This window comes from Arachis hypogaea, chromosome 4, assembly GCF_003086295.3.
Source record: "Arachis hypogaea cultivar Tifrunner chromosome 4, arahy.Tifrunner.gnm2.J5K5, whole genome shotgun sequence".
In the NCBI taxonomy this organism is placed as follows: Eukaryota; Viridiplantae; Streptophyta; class Magnoliopsida; order Fabales; family Fabaceae; genus Arachis; species Arachis hypogaea.
The window spans coordinates 128,638,785-128,662,086 of NC_092039.1; the positions used below are offsets into that span (position 1 = coordinate 128,638,785).

General features: G+C 36.9%; 3 protein-coding genes across 6 annotated transcripts; 2 read left to right on the top strand and 1 right to left on the bottom strand.

Annotated features, from left to right (window-relative positions):
- The first annotated feature begins 5,568 nt into the window (after positions 1–5,568).
- Positions 5,569–8,526, top strand: LOC112745015 (pentatricopeptide repeat-containing protein At1g03540-like). Its single transcript, XM_072234291.1, has 2 exons — positions 5,569–7,775; positions 8,026–8,526. The coding sequence occupies exon 1, from the start codon at positions 5,727–5,729 to the stop codon at positions 7,632–7,634; it is 1,908 nt and encodes a 635-aa protein (XP_072090392.1). The 5' UTR covers positions 5,569–5,726; the 3' UTR covers positions 7,635–7,775; positions 8,026–8,526.
- Positions 8,527–9,239: 713 nt separating this feature from the next.
- On the bottom strand, positions 9,240–13,709 carry LOC112745016 (inositol transporter 1-like). 3 transcript variants are annotated; one of them, XM_072234292.1, is made up of 7 exons: positions 13,653–13,709; positions 13,289–13,539; positions 11,940–12,010; positions 11,392–11,727; positions 11,180–11,287; positions 10,902–11,087; positions 9,240–10,148 (listed from the first exon to the last, which is right to left on the bottom strand). In XM_072234292.1, the coding sequence occupies exons 2-7, from the start codon at positions 13,434–13,436 to the stop codon at positions 9,495–9,497; spliced, it is 1,503 nt and encodes a 500-aa protein (XP_072090393.1). In that variant the 5' UTR covers positions 13,437–13,539; positions 13,653–13,709; the 3' UTR covers positions 9,240–9,494. The 3 variants fall into 3 exon arrangements, with proteins under 3 accessions (XP_072090393.1, XP_072090394.1, XP_072090395.1); XM_072234293.1 differs by lacking the exon at positions 13,653–13,709 and having other exon boundaries at positions 13,289–13,652; XM_072234294.1 differs by lacking the exon at positions 13,653–13,709 and having other exon boundaries at positions 12,259–13,645.
- A 6,444-nt stretch (positions 13,710–20,153) lies between these two features.
- Positions 20,154–22,194, top strand: LOC112745017 (pirin-like protein). 2 transcript variants are annotated; one of them, XM_072236272.1, is made up of 6 exons: positions 20,154–20,706; positions 20,786–20,835; positions 20,930–20,968; positions 21,048–21,076; positions 21,149–21,315; positions 21,389–22,194. In XM_072236272.1, exons 1-6 carry the CDS (start codon positions 20,519–20,521, stop codon positions 21,882–21,884), a joined length of 969 nt encoding a protein of 322 aa, XP_072092373.1. In that variant the 5' UTR covers positions 20,154–20,518; the 3' UTR covers positions 21,885–22,194. The 2 variants fall into 2 exon arrangements, with proteins under 2 accessions (XP_072092373.1, XP_072092374.1); XM_072236273.1 differs by lacking the exon at positions 21,048–21,076 and having other exon boundaries at positions 20,930–20,972; positions 21,139–21,315.
- Positions 22,195–23,302: the final 1,108 nt, after the last annotated feature.

Consider the following 23,302-nt stretch of genomic DNA (forward strand, 5'->3'; position numbering starts at 1 on the left):
GCACCATCAAACAAGGGCAACATGAGAGTCTAAAAGACTATATGACGAGGTTTGCCAAAGTAACCATGAAAATTTTCGATTTGAGCCCAGAGGTCCACTCGCACGCACTCAAAAGTGGTCTTCGTCCCGGAAAGTTTCAAGAAACAATAGCTGTTACCAAACCATGTTAGTTGTTTTATGTTAGTGGTTTGTGTTAGTTGTTTTATGGTAGCTATTTTATGTTAACGGTTTTAGTTAAGTTGTTTTATGTTAGTGGTTCTACTTAAGCTGTTCTATGTTAGCGGTTTAGTTGTGCGGTCTATGGGTTTGTTTTGCATGTGGTTCTTGTTGATGTATTTTTATGCGGTTTCATTTAGTATAATGTTTTGTTGATGATTTATCGTGTTGGTTATGTTTGTCGTTGTTTATTAAGCTGGTTCTAACAATGCGGTGCATTTCATGCGCAGCCTCAACGATGCGTCAGGAGCATGCGGCGGCAGCAGGGCATGCGACTGGATGACAAATACGTTCCGTACTTGCAGATGGCTGGTCTATACCATTTTGCAAGGCTGAACGATAGATGGTTCCGGTTAGACGAGGCCCTTGTCAGTGCATTCGTCGAGCGATGGCGTCCGGAAACGCACACGTTTCATATGCCGTTCGGAGAGTGCACGATCACACTCCAGGACGTGGCATACCAGTTGGGTTTGCCAGTGGACGGGCGTTACGTGAGCGGCTGCCTATCAGAGTTCCATATATACATCCAGGGTGGGCGTCCAACCTGGGAGTGGTTCCAAGAGTTGCTTGGAGTGATACCTCCTCCTAGCCAGGTTCAGAAGTACGCAGTGAACTGCAGCTGGTTTCAGGAGACTTTTGGTGAGTGCCCTGAGGGAGCCGATGACGAGACTGTGCGCCGATATGCCCGTGCGTACATCATGATGTTGTTGCGGACGCAGCTGTTGGTTCGAATTACTTGATACAGCATCTCTCCCTATAATTCGAACCAGCTTGGTTCGAATTATATGTTGCAGTAGGGCTGTCAAATGGGCCAGCCCAGCCCATTTAAGCCCAGACCGATTAGCCCACGGGTTAAACGGGCTAGCCCATTTAAGTCCACTTTGTTCACGGGCCTAAATTTTATAGCCCGGACCGTTTATGGCCAGCCCAACGGGTTAAATGGGCTGGCCCGTTTATCTGTTGAAATTTTTTTTTTGAATTTTTTTTGAAAAAAAAGCTAAAAAAATCCAATTTTGAAGAGAAAAACTGGTGTACATATTTGGACAAAAAAATCCTGTTTGACACAAATAAAATTAAAGTTCTAGTAAATAATTAAATACATTTAATTTTAGTAACTATTATATTCTAAATTTGTTGTTTTAACTCAAAACAGAACCACATTCACATCCAATTAGTGATTCCATATTTCTAATTCTAATATTTCTAATTAAAGGGGTATTTGTAATTCCCCTCATATAGTTAATAGACTATTATAAACCAATATAGCAACATCATAATTCATAATTCTACCAAAAAGCCACACAAAGGTAAAAAGAAAGTATTTAACAGATTACATGGCATGCAAATATTTTACAAAAAAAACAAGCAATGTAATCCCCAAAATCTTTTATCCAATTCACCAAATTAGTCAACACCTGCAATAGAAAGAAAAATAAATTATCAAATAAAAGTTAGTGACTTAGTGGCAGAAAAAGAATTTTCATAGAATTGAATTAAAAAATGCATGGTTTGAAACAATTAGACAATACTAATAAAATACCAGGCATCATATTAATTGAATCCACTTTATCTTTATAATGTTCTTTGTCACTTTCATTTTGACACTCAAATTCAGCATCTACAATTTAAAGTTAGTTAGTAGAAAACTAAATAAATACAATATGCAAGTCATTCATTATTTATTGCCAATAGAAGTTAACAAAATAAATTTAAAAAGTGAATTACCATCATCTTCAAATTCATGTATCCAATTACGAGCACAAATAAGAGCTTGCACATTCTTATCCAAAATAGAATTTCTATATTTATTTAGGACATGTGCACCAATAGAAAAGGCTGATTCTGAAGCTACCGTAGTTATTGGAATACTATGCACATCACAAGCCATGGAAGCTAAATCAGAAAAGCGATGGGCTTGAGACCTCCAATATTGCAAGACATCTATTTTAGAGTTCATATCAAGAGTTGACTCTTCCAAATAGATATCTAACGAAGACTTTCTTTGTGAAGCATTAGTTTAAAAATTTATATTTCTCAACTCCTACAATATTCAAAAAAAATAATAAAACAATTAAGAAAGTAACATATTGACATAAACATATAAAAGAAAATTATATTAACATAATGCACAACAGAGATAAAACTTACATCAGGCACATCAAATGAAAGTGAATCATCTTCTCTAGAAGTTGGAATTCTTATTTGACCACCAGAAGCATTAGAAGAGGCATTATGTGACAAAGTTTCTGAATATGCTTCAAACAACAAATACAGCTTTTTCTTGATGGTGGTCAATTTCTCATTAGCAGTACATGGATCCACTTTATTCAAACAATATTCCAAAACATGAAATTTCATTCGAGGATCAAGAATAGCCCCTAGAGAGAGAATTATGGAATAATCGCTCCAATACTTATCAAATTTGGCTTTCATTGGTTGCACCATTTTTCTTATGACCTCATCCTCACTAATGGAGAATTCTTTCAGCAAACATTCAATCCTCCAAATTTGCATAAAATATAAATTTGAAGTAGGATAAGATTGACCAGACATCAAGGTAGTAATTTTATAAAATGGATTTAGAAATTTACAGATTTCTCTTCCTCTTTTCCACTCTTCTTCCGACGGACAATCTCTGAAATTGTTATCCTTCAAAGAGAGTCTAACAAAACCACGCTCGCATCTCAAAGCACTCTCCAACATCAAAAAAGTAGAATTCCATCTAGTAGGCACATCTAAGTTCACTCTAATGTCAGAAATTTCAAGTGACTTAAGAACATCTCTAAATTGGATAGCCCGTGCCTCCGATGCTCTCACATACTTGATACTCTCTCTGATATTATGAAAAGTAGAACTAGCAACCTTCAACCCATCTTGAACTATCAAGTTTAAGATATGAGCACAACACCTCACATGAAAAAAATTCCCATTACACAATAACCCATCACTTAAAAGGAGGTTTCGCTTGAGTAAAGTTTGCATGCTATCATTAGATGAAGCATTGTCTAAGGTTATTGAAAATATTTTCTTCTCTATTCCCCATTCAGATAACAACTCAAGTACTTTATTTGCTAATTGATGTCCCGTATGTGGAGGGGGCAAGTGAGAAAATGAGAGTATCTTAGAATTTAATTTCCATCGTGAATCAACATAATGGGCAGTCAAAGTCATATAACCCTCTGTTGTGCATGAAGTCCAAAGATCAGTAGTTAAACATATCCTACTTCGAAGTTTCCCTAACTGACATTTTAATTTTTCTTTTTCAGCAATATAAAATTTAAAAATATCAGCTATAGCAGTGTTTCGAGAAAACATCTTAGCATCAGGATTCAAGTACTTAAAAACATCCCTAATTCTTCTATACTCAACAAATGAGAAAGGCAAATCATGTTCTATGATTGCTATTGCAATTTTTTCACGAAAAACCATAGGATCAACTTGTCTAGCCCTTAACCTCCCAGCTTCATCAAGCATCATTTTTCCCAAATCATGAAATTTGGGAAGTTCACGACACACAGGGATATGCCGTCTCAATGTAGAGGTACCATGAGTACTATCCCCACCTTTGTATTCTTTTCCACACCCTTTACATTTGCACCTTGTTTTTCCATCTTCCCCAACTATTTTTATAAAGCTATCCCAGACATTAGATGTAGTTAACCGTTTTCTCTTTTTAGCATTTGACCCATCAATAGCAGCAGGTGGAATACTTACAAGAGGTGTCGCTTGAGTTACTTCGGGCGAGACTTTGTCGTCAACAAGATCATCAAAGTCATCATCAGAGTCTGAGTTTGAGTCCAAAAAAATTTGTTCTACCTCAGCATTTGGATCAACAATATCTCTTGCATAGTCATCCATAACTCCAAATTAAATCACTAACAAAAAATAAAAACACAGAATCAGATTAATCCTTATTATAACCCAAAATAACCCAGAACAAAACATAATATATAAATAAATAAATAATTGATGTTAGTGTCGTACTATTCATCTAAATGTTGAGAACCTAAGATTTGTGAGAAAAGAAATAACATGCATATTTTATTATTAACACAAGAACTGAAAAAAGTAATCTTACAATAGTTGGTTGAAAATTGATGAGTGTGATGACTGAAGGCTACGAAAACTAACAAAGAGTAAAAGCTGACTGAAGAATGGATGAGGTAATGAAAACTGAAGGGCTAACGGTGATGAGGTCCTCGCAAGGCTTTAATGGTGGGGATGCTCATCGATGACACCGACAAAGAAGTTACTGTCGCCGAAAGAAGGATGAACACATACATAAATAATAAATTTGTGAAGCTGTGGTGCTGTGCAGAAGAATTAGGGATTTATGCTACTTTAGTGTGCTTTCTCTTTTTTCTTTGAACCTTTGCTCACTTGCTGTGTACAAGAAACGGAGATTGAAGAATTAGGGATAGGGATTTACTGATTTAGCATTTAGGGCATATGGTGATATGGATTATTGGATTATGGGCTGATGGGTATATAGGCATGGGCTATGGTTACTCTTGGGTGATTTTTCTTTTTCCTTTCATCCTTTGTACGTTACAATTTCTAGTGAGTGTTAGAGAGAGTTTTTTTTATTTTGTACTCTTAGTCTTATATTGTATATGGGTTGGGTTCAAGGGTTTTTTTATCTTCATAATATTGGACTATTAGTCTTTTTGTTATTTTTGTACGGGTTGGGTTATTTTTTTTTTCAATGATGCTTGGCCAAAATCTGAAATTTTGGTTTTAAAAAAAAAAAACAAATTTTATGCGGGCCCCCATTTAGCCCGCGGGCTAGCCCATTTAACCCGCAATTTTTTTCGAGTTAATCGGGCTCAACCCGTTTAGCCCGAAATTTAAATGGGCCTAAATTAGAGGCAAAGCCCGCCCATTTAAACGGGTAAACGGGCCAGCCCGATGGGCTTGGCCCATTTTGACGGCCCTATGTTGCAGTTTCTCCCTGTGTAATTCGAATCAGCTTGGTTCGATTTACTTGAACCAACTTCTCTCTCTGTAATTCGAACTGGTTTGGTTCGAATTATTAATGAATGGAGTTCGAACTACATTGGTTCGAATTATATAAATATATGGTTTGGCTCATTACTGAAACGATTTCGGCTTTGGCTTATTTGCGTAATTTCGGCCTGACATTGGCTTATTCTAGTTTTTTGCCCTATATATTATTACGAATGTGATATATTTTTTATATAAATAATTTTAAAAAAATTAATGATTAATTTATTATTTTTTTTAGTTTTAGTTCAATTTAAATATTTTTTATTATTTTTAAAAAGAAATTTTTTTAAAAAATTTAATAAATACATAACAAAAAATACGGAATAAATTATACAAACATTTCTAATAAAGATGAAATAAACATTTTTATTTGAGTTATACCAATATTTGTAATTTTCTAATAAAAAAATTGGCAAAATCAAATAAGAATAACCCTAGCAAAAGCTAGCAGTCCGTGTGCTCTGATTGTGATTATTGAGGACAAACTTTGAGGTTGTCCTTTGATGACATTGAAAGCTCTCCACCACTTGAAGCGCCACTGCAGCTTCCTCTCCACCACCACCACCATTGAACCGCCAACAACAGAATCCCAGATCCTTCAACACTGCAGAGATGCCTCACTCTCCAAAGCCCTCACTCTCCTCAACAAAACCCACAACATCTCCTCTTCCCATAAATCTATCATCTATGCCTCTCTCCTCCAAACCTCCACTAAGACCCACTCCTTCCTCCACGGCACCCTCCTCCACTGCCACGTCATCAAGTCCGGCCTCGACACCGACCGCTTCGTCGGCAACAGCCTCCTCGCCCTCTACTTCAAGCTCGCCCCACTCTTCTACCAAGCCCGCCGGATCTTCGACGGGCTTCTCTTCAAGGATGTCATTTCATGGACTTCCATAATCTCAGGCTATGTTAATGTGGGTGATCCCAAAAGCTCACTTATCTTGTTCTCTCAGATGGTGGGCCTTGAAGGCCTTCAGCCTAATGCCTTCACACTTTCTTCTGTTATCAAGGCCTGCTCCGAACTTGGGTTCTTGAGGCTCGGAAGGTGCTTCCATGGGGTTGTTGTGAGCCGTGGGTTCGACTCAAATCGAGTGGTTTCTAGTGCGTTGATTGATATGTATGGGAGGAATTTTGGTGTGGAGGATGCACGCAAGATGTTTGATGAATTGCTTGAACCGGATACTGTGTGCTGGACATCAGTTATTTCAGCGCTTACAAGGAATGATAGGTTTAAGGAGGCTGTGGAGCTGTTCTATAATATTCATAGAGGTTGCGGGTTGGCGCCAGATGGTTTTACCTTCGGGACATTGTTGGCTGCTTGTGGTAACTTGGGGTGGCTGAGACAGGGGAGAGAGGTGCATGCTAAGGTTGTTACTTCTGGGATATGTGGGAATGTGGTTGTTGAGAGTAGTCTTTTGGATATGTATGGTAAGTGCGGTTCGGTTGGCCAGTCTAGGATTGTTTTTGATAGGATGAGCAATAAGAATTCGGTGTCATGGACTGCTATGCTCGGCACGTATTGTCATAATCGAGAGTATGAGACCGTGCTCAATCTTGTTAGGGAGAGTGGGATTGTGGATATTTACAGCTTCGGGACTATTCTTCGTGCGTGTTCGGGACTGGCTGCTGCGAGACAGGGAAAAGAGGTTCATTGTATGTATGTGAGAAAGGGTGGTTGGAGAGACATTATAGTGGAGTCAGCCTTGGTTGATCTATATGCAAAATGTGGGTGCGTTGATTTTGCGTATAGGTTGTTCTTGAGTATGCAAGTTCGAAATCTGATAACATGGAACTCAATGATTGGCGGGTTTGCACAGAATGGAAAAGGGATGGTAGCATTGGCCTTGTTTGAGGATATGATCAAAGGAGGGATGCAGCCTGATTATATCACTTTTATTAATGTTCTCTTTGCTTGCAGTCATACTGGTTTGGTTAACGAAGGGAGAGAATATTTTACTTTAATGACAAAGAAATATGAGATTCAGCCTGGAGTTGAGCATTACAATTGCATGATTGATCTTCTAGGTCGTGCCGAACTGATAGAGGAGGCTGAGATTTTGTTGGAAAATTCGGATTGTAGAGATGATCAGTCACTTTGGGCAGTGCTTCTTGGAGCTTGCACTAGGTGCTCAGACTATATCACTGCAGAACGCATCGCCAAAAAGATGATTGAGCTGCAACCAGGGTTCCATTTAAGTTATGTTCTGCTTGGTAACATTTATAGAACAGTTGGTAGGTGGAATGATGCTCTAGCAATCAGGAAGTTAATGGAGGATAGAGGGGTTAAGAAGATGCCTGGCAAGAGCTGGATTGAAAGCGAGAATCAAAAGAGATCTCATTTTGATCTGGCTAACATGAGCATTGCTGGGAAAAGCAGTACTTATAGCATGGAAGGATGGATCAATTAACATCATGAACTTTTTTATCTCAGTTCAATGAAAGCTGATGAGCTAGGACTTACCCTTTTGGTGGTTTTGAGCTAGCGAGATTGTAGCACCAGCTTCGTATGGATGGCATATGGAATTTCAAAAGATCCTCTGATGACAATGGTTTATCTCCAACTTTAACGGCTGTATAGCAATTAACAAACGGGTCGCACTATGGTGCAGAACAAAATTTATAGAGAGAAAATTTTTGTGAAATTAAAATCTCTTGCTAATTTGCTGTCATTCTTGTAGTAGGAGTAGTAAAATTTATTGCGATAACCTATGACTATGAGAGATCCATAATAGTATGTAGAGGTAGAAACCTTACATCAAAATTGAATCATTCAAGCATCCTAATTGCCGGAGTTTTCAGGAAACAATTGTCAGCATGGCAATTGCTGGTGCAATCGTTGGAGCAGCAGTAGGTGGTTGGATGAATGATGCCTTTGGACGAAAGAAGGCCACCCTCTTTGCTGACATTATATTTACTCTTGGAGCCATTCTCATGGCTGCTGCACCTGATCCTTATGTGCTCATACTCGGGCGTCTTCTCGTTGGCTTGGGTGTTGGTGTTGCTTCTATTACTGCTCCTGTCTACATTGCAGAAGCATCACCATCTGAAATAAAAGGATCTTTGGTAAGCACAAATGTGCTCATGATCACTGGTGGAGAGCTTTCAATGTCATCAAAGGACAACCTCAAAGTTTGTCCTCATTCATCACAATCAGAGCACAGGGACTGCTAGCCCTTGTCTAGGGTTATTCTTATTTGATTTTGCCATTTTTTCATTAGAAAATTCGAATATTGGTATATTTAGTAGTAACATATTTCTAAGTAACAAATGAATAAACAAAATTCAATGTCTTTAAATCAATAAGAACTTACCCTTAGGTTTAAATAATCTACTATTTCTTTCATATGCTTGATTATTTTCAAAATCAAACCACATTTAAAAAAAAAAAATTGTTTGATGATTTTGATCATTATAATTTAGTAGGTTAATTATCCATGTTTCAAATGGTATCAAATATCACAAATTAAGATGCCCCATCGCGAGAATGTCATTTCTCTAGGAGAATTACCAAGCATTTTATACTAATTATGCAATAAAGATTGAATTTCTATGGAACACAATCCACAAAATAGAATAAGAAAGGGCAAATAACATACAAACCTTACTATGTTCAATCTTAGAAATCTAACTTTCGATAAAAACTGTAAGGAGGTAATGATGAGGATATTTTAGTATATTTGAAAAATATGAAATATGAAGGATTGTAAAGTAATTGTAGTTACCTTTTTACAAAGGATATTACGTGTACTACCATTTATATATTTTTCATTTTTGATATTAAAAATAACTTGTAAAAAAAATTGTAAAAGACATATACATAAAAAAAACAGCATAAATATCATTTCTCTTTTTCTATTCTGAATTTCTTTCGATGAAATCTTGAAAGAAAACGTGGGCTCCACATTGTTTCTGGTTACCATTGTTTTGTGTATGAACTCCACATTACAGCCATATGATATCAATAGCGGTGTGTGATGCTACAAGCCTTGCAAGGTCAACTTTCGCCACCACAATTTTAAATTTTAAAACATTTCCTTCACATTAATCAAATCCAACACGCGCATATAAAGATATTTATCCCAACAAACACAAGATTCATAAGATTTTTGCAGACATGAAATGGAATGCTCTCCCTTTTAGTTACAAGAGGCCAAAGCCTTGGGGGAGGGATATAAATACATATGCTGAGACTAGTGCAGAAAAGACTAACTCAGCTATTGCAAATGTGCTCTGAGAAATGCTTTGGGTAGATGACATGATATATGAACCTAGGAGTGACTTCCCTCCTCTAGAAGTCTATGTGTGTTTGGATTGGGGGTCTTGCCCCAAGCTCTCTCCTTCCATATTACTTCTACCTCATCAAATGTCAATCCTTTGGTCTCTGGAACATACAGAATAACAAATATAAATGCAACCACTGCTATGGCACCAAGAATCAAGAATGTGGAAGCGATCCCTATACCGTCAGCAATTGAGAGGAAGGTCTCTGACACAATCAAGTTTGACACCCAACAAACGGTAGCTGACATGCCCCCACACACGCCTCTATATTCTTCCGGGTATATCTCAGAGTTTACAGTCCAAGGCACAGGCCCCATTCCTGGTGAGAAAAATCCAATGTACAGGGCTAAACCCACAACTGCAATCCATCCATACACCTCACTTGAAGATGTTGACTGCTTAAAGAATGCAAAGGCCAACAGGACCAAAGATACGATTACCCCTGCTAAGCTGCAAAGGGCCAATTTTTTTCGCCCCGCATGGTCAATTAGGTAAATGCCAAGCACTGTTCCGGCAGCATTCATGCCAGCAACAATGAGGGACAGCAATAGAGCCAACTGATTGGCATGGAAGCCTGCCATCTGGACAATTGTTGGGCTGTAGTACATGACCGTGTTTATACCTGTGAACTGCTGAAAAAACTGCACAAGCATTGCAGCATTCTGTGAGAATACATTTCACTTGCACAAACTGACGTCGTTTACATTTAAATGGAGTCAGTAACCAATGCCAAATGCACTCAAATTCCAGACAAGCAACATATAACTTAACATGGTAGTTTTCTTTTTTGAGTGTAAACGAGCAATCACAGCCAACATATTACACAGCATTTGAGACAAACAGGTAATACAAATGAAAGCTGAAATGATAAGATTTAATATTAAAATCCTGACTTTCTTTTATATCTATGCCAAAAGTGAAATTTAGTCAACAGTAATCAGAAGATTTAGCACAGGAGAGATTCAGCCAAAACATAAGCCCTTATTTTAATTAAATACAATATCGGCTCCTAAAATGAATGGTTATAAACATGACCACATCGAGTTTCTTGCAAATGACATCCAAAAGCAGAAAACAATCATTACAAAATACCATTCAAAATTTTTTATTTTATATAATACTTGTGATGTAAGCAAGCCATGCTCATATGACTAGGTATTTTCAAGTATATAAGTCTGTTTGAGAGCAAGTTAGTACAAACCTATGATTTCCTATGGGTTTCTTTCAAACTATGCAGTTTCTGAATAATTCCAAACATGTTTAGCAAAGCAGGATTATTCTAGTTAGCCTACTAATTGCAAAGAGCATTCATGATTTCATGTAGGTCTTTCTACTACGAGAAAATTATGTTTCATTATGTTGCATGAACTGTATCCTCTTTAAGGTTTTATTACCAGAAGTCCTCCTCCAACAAGGAAAGCCAATCTGATTTCTTTTGATCGAAAAACAAGCCAGAATTTGACATTACTCCTTTTCTGGCGATCTTGCTCCGATTGAGCTGTGAGGAAATCAACTTCATCCTCTAAGCGAGCAAGATCATAGATCTTAGAAAGCACATCAACAGCTTCATTTTTCCTATTCTGTACACAAAAGCAGAATCTTAAGAGAATTTTGTAAACAAGTAGCTTTTGAAAGTAGCACTTTTGACACAACTCTAAAGGCAATTGTGTACCTTTATAAATAGCCATCTTGGGGATTCAGGAAGAAAGAGCATGCAAACAAACTGAATAATTGCTGGCACACCTGATACTCCCAGCATCCATCGCCACGTTCCAGGAACCTGATCAATGAAGAATGAGAAAGGCAGAAAGTGAAATAATAGCCAAAAGTGAACATTTGCAAAGAATGAGGACACTCTCAGAACATAACATCGGAAAAACTGACCTCGGTAAAAGCAAGGTTGACGAGGTAGGAAAGAAACTGTCCACCAGTGATCATGAGCACATTTGTGCTTACCAAAGATCCTCTTATTTCAGACGGTGATGCTTCTGCAATGTAGACAGGAGCAGTAACAGAAGCAACACCAACACCCAAGCCAACGAGAAGACGCCCGAGTATGAGCACATAAGGATCAGGTGCAGCAGCCATGAGAATGGCTCCAAGAGTAAATATAATGTCAGCAAAGAGGGTGGCCTTCTTTCGTCCAAAGGCATCATTCATCCAACCACCTACCGCTGCTCCAACGATTGCACCAGCAATTGCCATGCTGACAATTGTTTCCTGAAAACTCCGGCAATTAAAATGCTTGAATGATTCAATTTTGATGTAAGGTTTCTACTTCTACATACTATTATGGATCTCTCATAGTCATAGGTTATCGCAATAAATTTTACTACTCCTACTACAAGAATGTCAGCAAATTAGCAAGAGATTTTAATTTCACAAAAAGAGAGTTGGCAACATAGAAGAAGAGTGAAAGGATTGTATAGTACCTGTAGGAAATTACTGTTTCTGACTTCCTCGAAATCATCTTTAATATAGAGAAGGGCTCCTGATATGACACCTGTGACAATGGTGGGCGAAGATGTTTTTAAAAGAATGCGCACTCTACTTAAGAATCTAAAGAAATCTACTTCGCATGAAAACCCCCTAGCTGCCTGTGATGTTACTACGTTTTGATCTACTGGTATGCTCAAATAACCTTGCCCCAAACAGATCTCCCCATGTATTTATTAACCATCACAAATTTGCCATACAGGCTTAGCCTCAAACGTTTAGCATATAGAGGGAGCTGGCAGTGAATGTCATTACCGTGGCACTTGATGCTAGTTTAAACGATGAGAAGGCCCGAGTGGAGTGTTGCAGAGCACTTCTAATATTGTCTGGGCACTTTTCCTCTAGTGGGAGGATACTGACCAAGACTAGTATCTTCGAAGAAGCAGATTATAATATCAACATATTCGGAAGTAAGACTTCAAAGCCATGAAGAAGAGGGTCTACTGTGGGATCATGCAACCATTTTGTCTGAGAGTTTTCTTCACTGGGTCTTTATTGACACCAAGTCAACATTTATAATGAAGAGTTATGGTCACATGAGAGCAATAGAACTTCACTGACATGACATGTACATGACCGTTTCTAGTTAGTGTTGTCAATAGTACAACCTCTATACCTGTTGTCGTGGGTGATGAAGTCAATTAAAATGATAGGAAAATGAAGAAGCAATGGGAGAAGAGTTGTTAATGAAGTTGTTAGAATCACTAGTTGGAAATGGAGAAAGCCCATTTGTGAACAACTTATGTAGATGCCTAGAATCTAAACACCTAGATTTGGTTAGGGTGTGTCCAATAATGGTTAAATGGTTGAGCTCTTCGCTCTCCAAGCTAATGAATGCGGGATTTCATCTTCCTGGACGAAAGGGAAACTTGAGCTAAAGACTCTTGCTTCACTGTCCTTAATTTCAGTAAAATATCAGGTTTGTCGCCGCCTTCATTTTTTGTTAAAATATTTATCAATTTGATCTTCGATTATCACTTTATATATAATTTAAAAAGGAGAAATAGTATAATTTTATTGTATTTTTTTTTTTTTTTCCGAATGTAGGACTCTGTTGAAGACAATGGCAGAAGATATTGCTCACCTTCTTCATAAGCTTGTGGATGTAACATGGACTGAGTTTGAGTTTTGATAGTGTTTAATGCTTAGAGAAAGCAAATACTTTTAAGTTTTAACTATCTACATCCTTCTCTAGAAAACAGCATATTGCATATCTATTTCATTAACTTAGGTTATAGGAAAGAAGCGGTAGTATCGGCGGACAGAGAGAGAGAGAGAAACAGACCAGTATCGTAACCGAAGAGGAGACCGCCGATGCCGGCGACAGCAGCGAGGCCGAGAATGTAAGGGTTCTTGAAGAATGACATCTTCCGCTCTGGATACAAATCCAGGTACCCTGAGCTCCCCGGCGTCGACTGCATAGTGATCGTCATCTTCTCTTTTCTGTCTATCGCTGCAATTCCCCAATCAATTACCGATCATACACCAGCAGTAGCAGCAGCAGCAGAAGCAGCAGATGGCGTTAGCCTGAAACAACTAAAGAAAAATCTGAAAAACTCAAGGGAAATTCATTTTACTGCCTTTTAAAATAAAACAAGATAAAATAGAGTAGAATCATTGACTCCAAAAGGGGTACGTGTCCAACTTACTTTCGATTACCATCCCTATCAAGTATCCCCTCATGTGTTCCTTCTCCTCTAATTTCTGTCTCTTCGTATTAAATTTAAATATTTAATTAGTTCGTCAATTCTATTTATCAAATTTGTATAATAATAATAATAATAATAATAATAATTATTATTATTATTATTATTATTATTATTATTATTATTATTATTATTATTATAAAATTAATTAAAATAATAAGAAAATAACATTTTAGTTAAAATATTTATCTTCGTTTAAATTTAAAAAATAATTATTTTAATATTTTAAAATAAAAGTATCCAAGTCTAAGTTAATTTTTAAAATTTAATATTAAAAAAAAAATTTAATATAATATTTCTGATAATATAATTTTTAGAACATATTTTTAATATTAAAGCAAATGCTTTTTTTTTTTATAGAAGTGAAATGAGTTGGTGTGACAAATGGACCGAAATTTACCGGATCAACTCACATAACTTACAAAAAAAAGTGGGTTAGGTAAAAAATTTGTGACTGCTATTAGGGGTGTGCATGGGTCGGGTGAAACCGAGTTTGATGTGACCCAGACCCGACCCGAAATATATACCGGGCCTATTTGTTAGACCCGAACCCGACCCTAGACCCGATGAAACCTATACACTTTCGGGCAACAATTATACCGGGTGAAAACCGGGCCGTTAATATTATATTACCTTGATACCTTCTTGTAAATTAGCATGTAAAAATATCCAAATTTTCAAGACTCCAATCATTATTTGACATGGTAAAATTCACTTAGAAAAATATAATAAGAACCAACTCTTCTCTAAAATTAAAACAAAACCATAATCAATACTAATATTGCCTAATAACACCAAATATTTAAATCAATACAAATAACACAAGATTATGAATTAGTCTAAAGTCTTATGCATTTTAAACATAAAATATTAACTTATAGTCTTATATATAATGACTAATAACACAAAATATTAAGGTTTATAACACTTAAATTTCACATAATAATAGCCATCATCCATCACTAATAACACAAAATATTAATTATGTATGATGACCGGGCCACCGGGCCGATTTCGGGTGACCCGAGCTATGGCCCGGACCCGACCCGAAATAATGACCGGGTCTATTTTTGAGACCCATACCCGGCCCTAGACCTGATAAAATCACACCAAATTAGCCCCTAAAGTGTTCGGGCCGGGCCGGGTCTTCGGGTCGGGCCAAGCCATGCACACCCCTAACTGCTATAATAAAAAAGCCCGCCTAATCTATGAATTTTGATGGGAGTAGAACGAGTTTGTCCGACAGGATTTTTACTTAAATAATAATTGAATTTGAAATGTTATTTTTGTACTTGTATTTGAAATGTTTATTCGTTTTACTTTAAATTATAATTTGGACTATGATTAATTGATTAGAGACTTTGACAATATTTAATTATAGAAAAAGTATAGAAGAACAACACTCATTTTAAACAACGTAAACAAAGAATTAAAAAAAATGTTAAATTAATTTTTGAAAATCAAACTTTTAATTAATTAAAAATATTCAAACCCTAATTCCATTTTCATTCTCTACCCATGGTAAAAAGAAAGCCCCACAAATCTTAATTTATCTCTCCGAAGTCCTTCATTTGCACCGCCCTCCCCAAAGATCGCAGCCGCTTTGTTCTTCACGCCTCCACCCTAATTTTCACCTAAAATAAAAGAAAACATCCAATACATCTGAAAGAAAAAAATATCCATATTAAAAAAGAAACATAAATCTAAATCAAAGAAACATCCAACTATAAAAATTAAAAAAAACATCCAACGAATAAGGAAATAAAACATCCACTATATTTGAGAAAAAAACACCCAACGAAAGAGGGGGACAAAGTAGAGACGCGATGACTCAGCGTTGCAGCGCGATTATGTGACGGGTGGCCTTTTTCCTCAACAGGAATGCGCGTCACAGAGAAGCAATAGGACGATATGGTTGTACGCGACGCAGTGGGGCGATGGGCGACCTTCGCACTCGTCGGAAACGCGCGGCTGTTAGAAACAGAGGCACGGTGCCGCTGTGGGGTGTAGGGGCAGAGGTAGCGACGACACTTCGCGGGCTTTAGGGGAGGTGGAGAGGCGACGTTGCGGCGTGGAGGAGAGATGGAACAACGCCTCCATTCTGGGTGAGATGGCAACGACGGCGCACTACAACTTCTTAAACGGCGATGTTGGACGGCGTTTCAGAGGAGGTGGCAGTGGGAGGCTGCGGTGAAAATAATGTTTAGGGTTTGGTGTGGGTGAAAATAGATAATGGAAAACGTGAAAGATGAAAGTGAAATTAGGTTGGAATATTTTTTCATGGTTAATGAATCTAGAAGTATAGCCTATTGTTTCCGTTGTTCACATTCTCATTGTCTACCTAATGAAATTGGTAATGATATGTTTTGGACAATGTTTATTTTGCTTTGGACAATATTAGTGTTATTATTTTATTTTGAAAACTTGTTTGATAATTATGTTTATTAGATATTTAAAATTATATAAAATTTAGTGTTTGTAAATTTAGAAATTATAAGTTTATTTAAATGTTTGTGAAATTATATATATTTTTTAATATTTAATGTATTAATAATTAAAAAAAAAAAGATAATTGGCAGGTTTAACCCGCCAACCTGCCAATCCACTATTAAGCAGGATGGGGTAGAAATTTGGAACCGTCTCAATAAGCGAAGTGGGGCAGACTAACCCGCTAAATGGCGAGCTTTCGGCGGAGCGGAATGAGACGAGGTGGGCTAGTCTTGTCTACCACCCCTAAAAATGAGTGATATCTTTAACATTATAATTTTTTTGTGTTTTTTTAATTATGGGAAGAACTAAAGTCAGATAATCTAATTTCTTTATCTCAAATTTTTTAATATTTTTAAAACAAAAATTAAAAAAGTGGAGAATCCAATTTTTATACTCATAAATCAAAAGGATCGTATTCATACCATGATCCAACAGATAAAAGTCATGCCCAATAACACAAAAAGGTCCACCAATAAAGGTGGACTTCATTATAAATCCGACCTCTTTAAGGAGGTCGGACACCAACACAAAGGTCCAACTCTACTTGACTTAACAAGTAACTGCCTCCAAAAATCTTTCACTATCTCTGCCTTATCTAGAAGGTAGATCCCAACAAACTCCCAAGATAAAGGGAACGCTTATCCATTAGAAAAGATGGAACTACTCCAATAAAAGTGGTCATGAACTCTATTATAAATACACGGGTGCTCTCAGGTATGAGACACGTTCTAATCTACTAAAAACCTGCCTAAAACCCTTGCTAACTTAAGTATTGGAGTCTCTTCCAGGTACCACCACTCACCTCCTCACGAGGAACTCGGACAAGCGGCATCTCGGCACCAAAGAGGTCGGACGCTGTCACATCAAGGGATTTGGACCTCACATTCAGGCCTAAATCAACGTTTCAGGTAACCCTCAGAACATTGGCGCCGTTGCCGGGGACCTAGAATTCTCCTTCTGACAAATGGCGGACCACGAGCGTGAAGATGACCACACGACATCTGAATATGAACAAGAAGTTTAGCCAGAAGGCCAGGTCCTCGTGCTTCCACCTCCACCACCATACCAAGGCCCTCACAGGGAAGGGACCTTAGGAAATCCTCAACCAAGAATGATCCATTCCGAGGTCCACCATCCCAAGGATAAGGACCGTCCTTATACAACTGAGATCCTAGATTTGGTTCATGGCCAGGGGGATCGACTGCAACAGCTCGAACACGAGGCTGAACGACAATGGAAGTAAAAAGGGAGTTTACAAAGAGAAGTAAGATAACGGAAGGAGCTAGAAGACAAGCTACAGAAATTGGAGGCTGATCTACAAAGGAGGAATAATCGGGCGGAACATGATGAAAGTCCCCTAGGAGAAGAAGATCCGTTCATAGAAGAGATCATAAAGACTAAAGTTCCTAGGAACTTCAAATCACCCGACATGGATCTCTATGACGAAACGTCTGACCTGAGCTCCCAGTAACTTTAAAAGCAGAATGTACCTGGCCGACGCCTCTGACGCCACCCGTTGCAAAGCCTTCCCGACTACTTTAACGAAGGAGGCCATGAAGTGGTTTGATAACCTGCCACCCAGGTCTATAACCTGCTTCAAAGACTTGTCCAGGAAATTTCTGACCAAATTTTCTATTTAGAAGGATAAAACGAAGCACGCGCCGAGCTTGCTGGGAGTGAAGCAAGAAGTCGAAGAACCCTCTGTGATTACATGGAAAGGTTCAATAAGGCTTGTTTGGAGATCTAGAAGCTACCAACCGAAGCTATAATCATGGGTTTGGTCAATGGTCTTAAAGAAGGACCATTCTCCCAGTCAATATCTAAACGACACCCGACTTCTTTGAATGAAGTTTAAGAAAAGGTAGAAAAATACATCAATATGGAAGAAAATTCTCGACTCAGAGAACCTCCCCCTCGAACAAACCTGCCCTAGTACCAAACTCGAGACAAAGAAAGGGAACCCAAGAAGAAAGAAAAACAAAGTGTAGAGAAGCCCCGAAAGTATCACAACTATACCCCTCTAAGGGTTTCCTTGGTGGATGTTTACCGCGAGATATGCCACACAGAGAAACTCCCACCTCCTCGTCCGATTAAACATAAAAAAGCTAGAAGTCGGACTGAATATTGTGAGTACCATAAGTTGTACGGACATTCTACTAATGAATGCTACGATTTAAAGAATGTCATAAAAAAGTTGACCAGAGAAGGCCGACTTGACAGATAACTGGCTGACAGGTCAGACGATCCAAGAAAGAAAAGACGGGATAAAGAAGGAGGACGACCTAAACACCTCCTAACACCCCAGAGTGACATATACATATGATCAATGGTGGGTTCGCAGGAGGAAGAATGCCAAAATCTTCACGAAAAAGACACCTCAAGGAGGTATATCAAGTCGAGGAAGACAGTCAACTAACCGACCTACCAACTATCTCTTTCATTAAAAAAGATGCTCAAGGCATATTACCTGGCCATTTTGACCCCGTAGTAATAACCATGATCTTAGTAAATGTTAACCTTCATAGAACCTTGATAGATCAAGGTAGCTCGGCCGATATTCTGTTTAAACCCACTTTTGACAAACTCGGATTAGAAGAAAAAGATCTAAAGGCATACCTCGACAACCTCTTCGGACTAGGAGACAGACCGATCCGACCCCTCGATTATATCTCATTGTACACCATTTTCAAAAAAGGTATCCGATCAAAGACCCTAAGCATCGATTACATAGTAGTCGATGTAACTTCAGTCTACAATGCCCTAATAGGTCGAACTACCTTAAACTAATTTGTAGCTGTCGTTTCTACTTCTCACCTCTATATGAAATAATCATGTCTGGTCTTTTTATGAATATAGTTATTAAGTGAAAAACAAAAAAATGAAATGATTTAAGTAGTTAGGATAATTTTTAATTTTTAAACATTAAACCTCATTGAGACTTTTTCAATGTAAATTCACTTTCTTAACATACTGACGCTTAGTTTAAAAAATATTAATAAGTCTCTTTGAAAATTTATGGTGTTAATAAAATAAAATAAAATAGAAGCATATATAATAACGGAAAAAACATTATCCGTGTCATTTTAACACAAAATATTAAAAAGAAAAGAAAAATAAAATACATTGTTAAGAGTATTTGTAAACAATGTGATGAATTGATCATATAGTTGTTCACCAATGAACATACATATCTTTTTGGATACGAGAGTATATATTCTAAATATATTAATAACACCAATTATTTATATGAAAAAGAAATTTGTTCTCTAAATAATAATAATAATAATAATAATAATAATATAGTTGTCTAGAGTAATGAGGTATAAGAATGTTGTACTTTGTTGTATTGTGTATACAAAAAGTCAGTTATTACATCAAATTATTAATGTAAAATATATATGTGTTAAAATATGAAATATATATTAAAAATAAATTAAACAATATATATTTATACATAAACATATAGTGACTAATTTTTAGTGTGTATATACAAATTTTTTTTTAAATTTATATTTGAAAGATAAATTTAGTTGTCTATTGTAATGAGATATAAGAATAATGTATGCACTATTTTTATACGTATATTTTTGTATATTTTCTATTTTTTGATATTAAAAATAATTAATAAAAATAAAAATTAAAACATTATTTATCTTTTATATCATAAAAGTAAAAAAAAATTATATTTTAAATATATAAAAATTAAATACAATAATTAAATTCCGTTTAATTTAATTTTTTTTTGAACAAATTAAATTGAATTGAACGGAATTTAATAATAACAAATATAATAATTAAATACAATAATTATATTTGTTATATTTTAAAAGAATTTATTTGAAAAGATAATTAGATCACCTTTATTAATAAAATATGTGGCTGATTTTATCATTTATTAACTATAAGTGTTAACTAATAATATAGATACATTTGGAAGCGAGGTAAAATGAGAAGAAAATTAAGATTTATTCTGTTTTAGACAAAAAAAGATTTCTCATTTGTAATAACTAAAATCTCTTAGGTGGTTGATGATGATGACAAGAGGCTGATGTCACGGTGATGATTGTTGAAAGGGGAGAAAGTGGATCCCACAAGGCCACAATGTTATATTTGCCCACGCACGCCTACAATCCATAAGGCGTCTTGGTCTTCTGTTGTCTGCGCGTTCCTTCATCTTCTCTTCCCAGTTCCGTCCCACATTATTCTAATATTAATCGACTTTCTCAATCACATACATATCCCCGTGGCCGTGTGTATATATATATATACACGCATGTCTGCAAACCCTCCATCATCATAGTTCATATACTAGCTAGTTTATGAGAGGTTTAATAGCAAGGCACCTTCACCTGTTGCCGTTCAATCGGAGGATCACCACTAACATCACCACCATCACCATGTCGGCATCATCATCTGCTCTCAGCACACCCAGATTGGTCCTCAAGAAGGTTCTGGCCAAGTCTCAACGCGAAGGCGATGGGGCTGTTGTCAGAAGAGGCATTGGAAGGTACGCTTGCTTTCTATACATCCATCCATCTTGCCTTGATGAATGATGATGCTTTAATTTGGTTTTTTTTTATTCTCAGAAGCGAGTTGAAGAACTTGGATCCATTTTTGATGTTGGATCACTTCTCAGGTAACATCTCCATCTCCTTGCAACTTGCAAGCCCTGCCCTTCCCTTAGCTTCGTCGGTTTTTATATGACCCTGTTTGCATTGCGTGTTTTGCAGTATCCCCCCCTGGAGGATTCCCTGATCATCCCCACAGAGGTAGGTACATTATTTAATTTGACATGCCTCAAATATTGATTATCTATATCAATTCTCATTCTCTTGCGTGGATTTACAGGTTTTGAGACCGTTACCTACGTCCTAGAGGTATATATATATTACTTTCCGTCTCTTGTCTCGTATAAATGTTAAAAGGCTGACACTCTTAGCTTGTTACAGGGGGGCATAACTCACCAAGATTTTGCAGGGCACCAGGGCACAATCAGAGCTGGCGATGTTCAGTGGATGACCGCAGGCAGGGGAATCATTCACTCTGAGATGCCTGCCCAACCAACCAACAACAACGGCTTGCAGCTATGGATCAACTTATCCGCCAACAACAAGATGTAAGAATTCACCAATTCAATTGAATAACATTGTTTCATCACATTATAATTATTATTATTCTCATCTTCTCAGGATTGAACCCAACTACCAAGAACTTCTGAGCGAGAACATACCATCGGCAGAGCAGGAAGGGGTGGAGGTGAGAGTGATAGCAGGAGAAGCAATGGGGGTGCATTCCCCGGTCTATACTCGAACTCCAACCATGTTCCTTGACTTCACGCTACGTCCCGGAGCTGAGTTGCATCAGAGCATTCCGGAGACATGGAACTCCTTTGTATACGTCATTGAAGGTGAAGGAGTGTTCGGCTCTCCAACTTCATCGCCAACTGGCCCATACCATGTGCTGGTTCTGAGCCAAGGGGATGGCCTCAGCGTCTGGAACAACAACAACAACTCCTCTTCAAAGCCTCTCAGGTTTGTGCTCATTGGAGGCCAGCCACTGAACGAGCCCGTGGCTCAGTATGGCCCTTTTGTCATGAACACACAGTCTGAGATCGAAAAGACCATTGAGGACTATCAGTATTGCAGGAATGGCTTTGAGATGAGGAGGTATTGGACCTCTCTCTAGTTAGTGACCCACCCTACCACTTGATGTCTCATATCTGATCGATCCATCCATGTATCTCACGCTAGTGAAATGCACAAATTAAAAAATATCTGCACAAGTCATTTTCCTTTTCAATGCGCTGAAAAGAAAGTTTGCTTATTCTGTCATTTTCATTTCTCTGTAGCCAGAGCTTCTAGAAGATCCATATTGCTGCTCACCATGGGGCAATTGTAGGCTATCACTAAAGTCATCACTCATGTCTCATCATGGATATATCACCCTATATTCACTATCTCCCCTTATAAGTAATCAATAAAAACTTCTTTTGTTATTGTTTGTGGTAGTTGACGATAGCAACCGCTACACATAAATTATTACTTCTTTTCTTCGATACAGTTCGAATTTTTAGGCATTTTTGTCATTCAAAGTTTGACGCTTGAAGCCTTGTTTTTAAAAATTAAGAGAGTTAAATTCCTAAGTCTGGTGTTTCCTTTTTGGGCCAAAAAATAATTAAGTCAAATTGGATCTTTCAGATTGACAACATAAGAAGTTTTTGCTGCTGGATTGGGATGTGGTATTGGTATGTGTATGGGTGTGGGATAACATCCACCCTAGAATTTTTGTATGTCTTTACGGTTGACCCTCCATCATAGACAGTGGTGGAGCTTAGTTCAGACAAGGGGTGGCCATGGCCCCCCCAAACTTTTTATAAAAAACTTAGTACTTTTTTAAAAGATAAAAAATAGTTCAATTGACTTAAATACTTTACTATGACTTAAAGTATCTAATAAGTTCAATAAACAACACTCTCTCTATCTTTAGGTTCAAATATAAAATATTAGATATCTTTTATTTATTTAATTTAATATTATTTTATATTTTACTATTTATTTAATTTAATTTTTTATATGATAAAAAATAATAGAATATTCAATAAGTATTAATATTATTGTATTTGTATAAATTGATAAAAAAATTCAATAAATATTATAAATTTTAATATTTGTCCTTCTAACTTCTTATTTATATATTTTACAGAATATATATTCAAATTTTTATATAAAATAATAATGAAAAATCAAAGAATTGATACATTTTTTAAGAGGAAGGCTAATATTTAAGAAGAAGAACATATAACTTTTACAATATCAACACATGTAGATAGTTCTTCTACTTTAATGAATCACGAAGAAAGTGAGATATAACCTTCAAAAGTTCAAAAAGTTATATCTGATGACTTTAACTTTAACTTTTTAGAACGAGATCTTGAAAAAGGGTTTTAAATTTGGCAGTATCACTCAAACCAAAGAGATGAGATTAGACGAGCTTATCTTAAATGAGTTCCATATAAAAAAATATTTTGACAATTATTTTCTATTTAGCCCCCCAAAATTTTGTTTCAAGTTCCGCCACTGATCATAGAGTTTTAAGATTTTCTT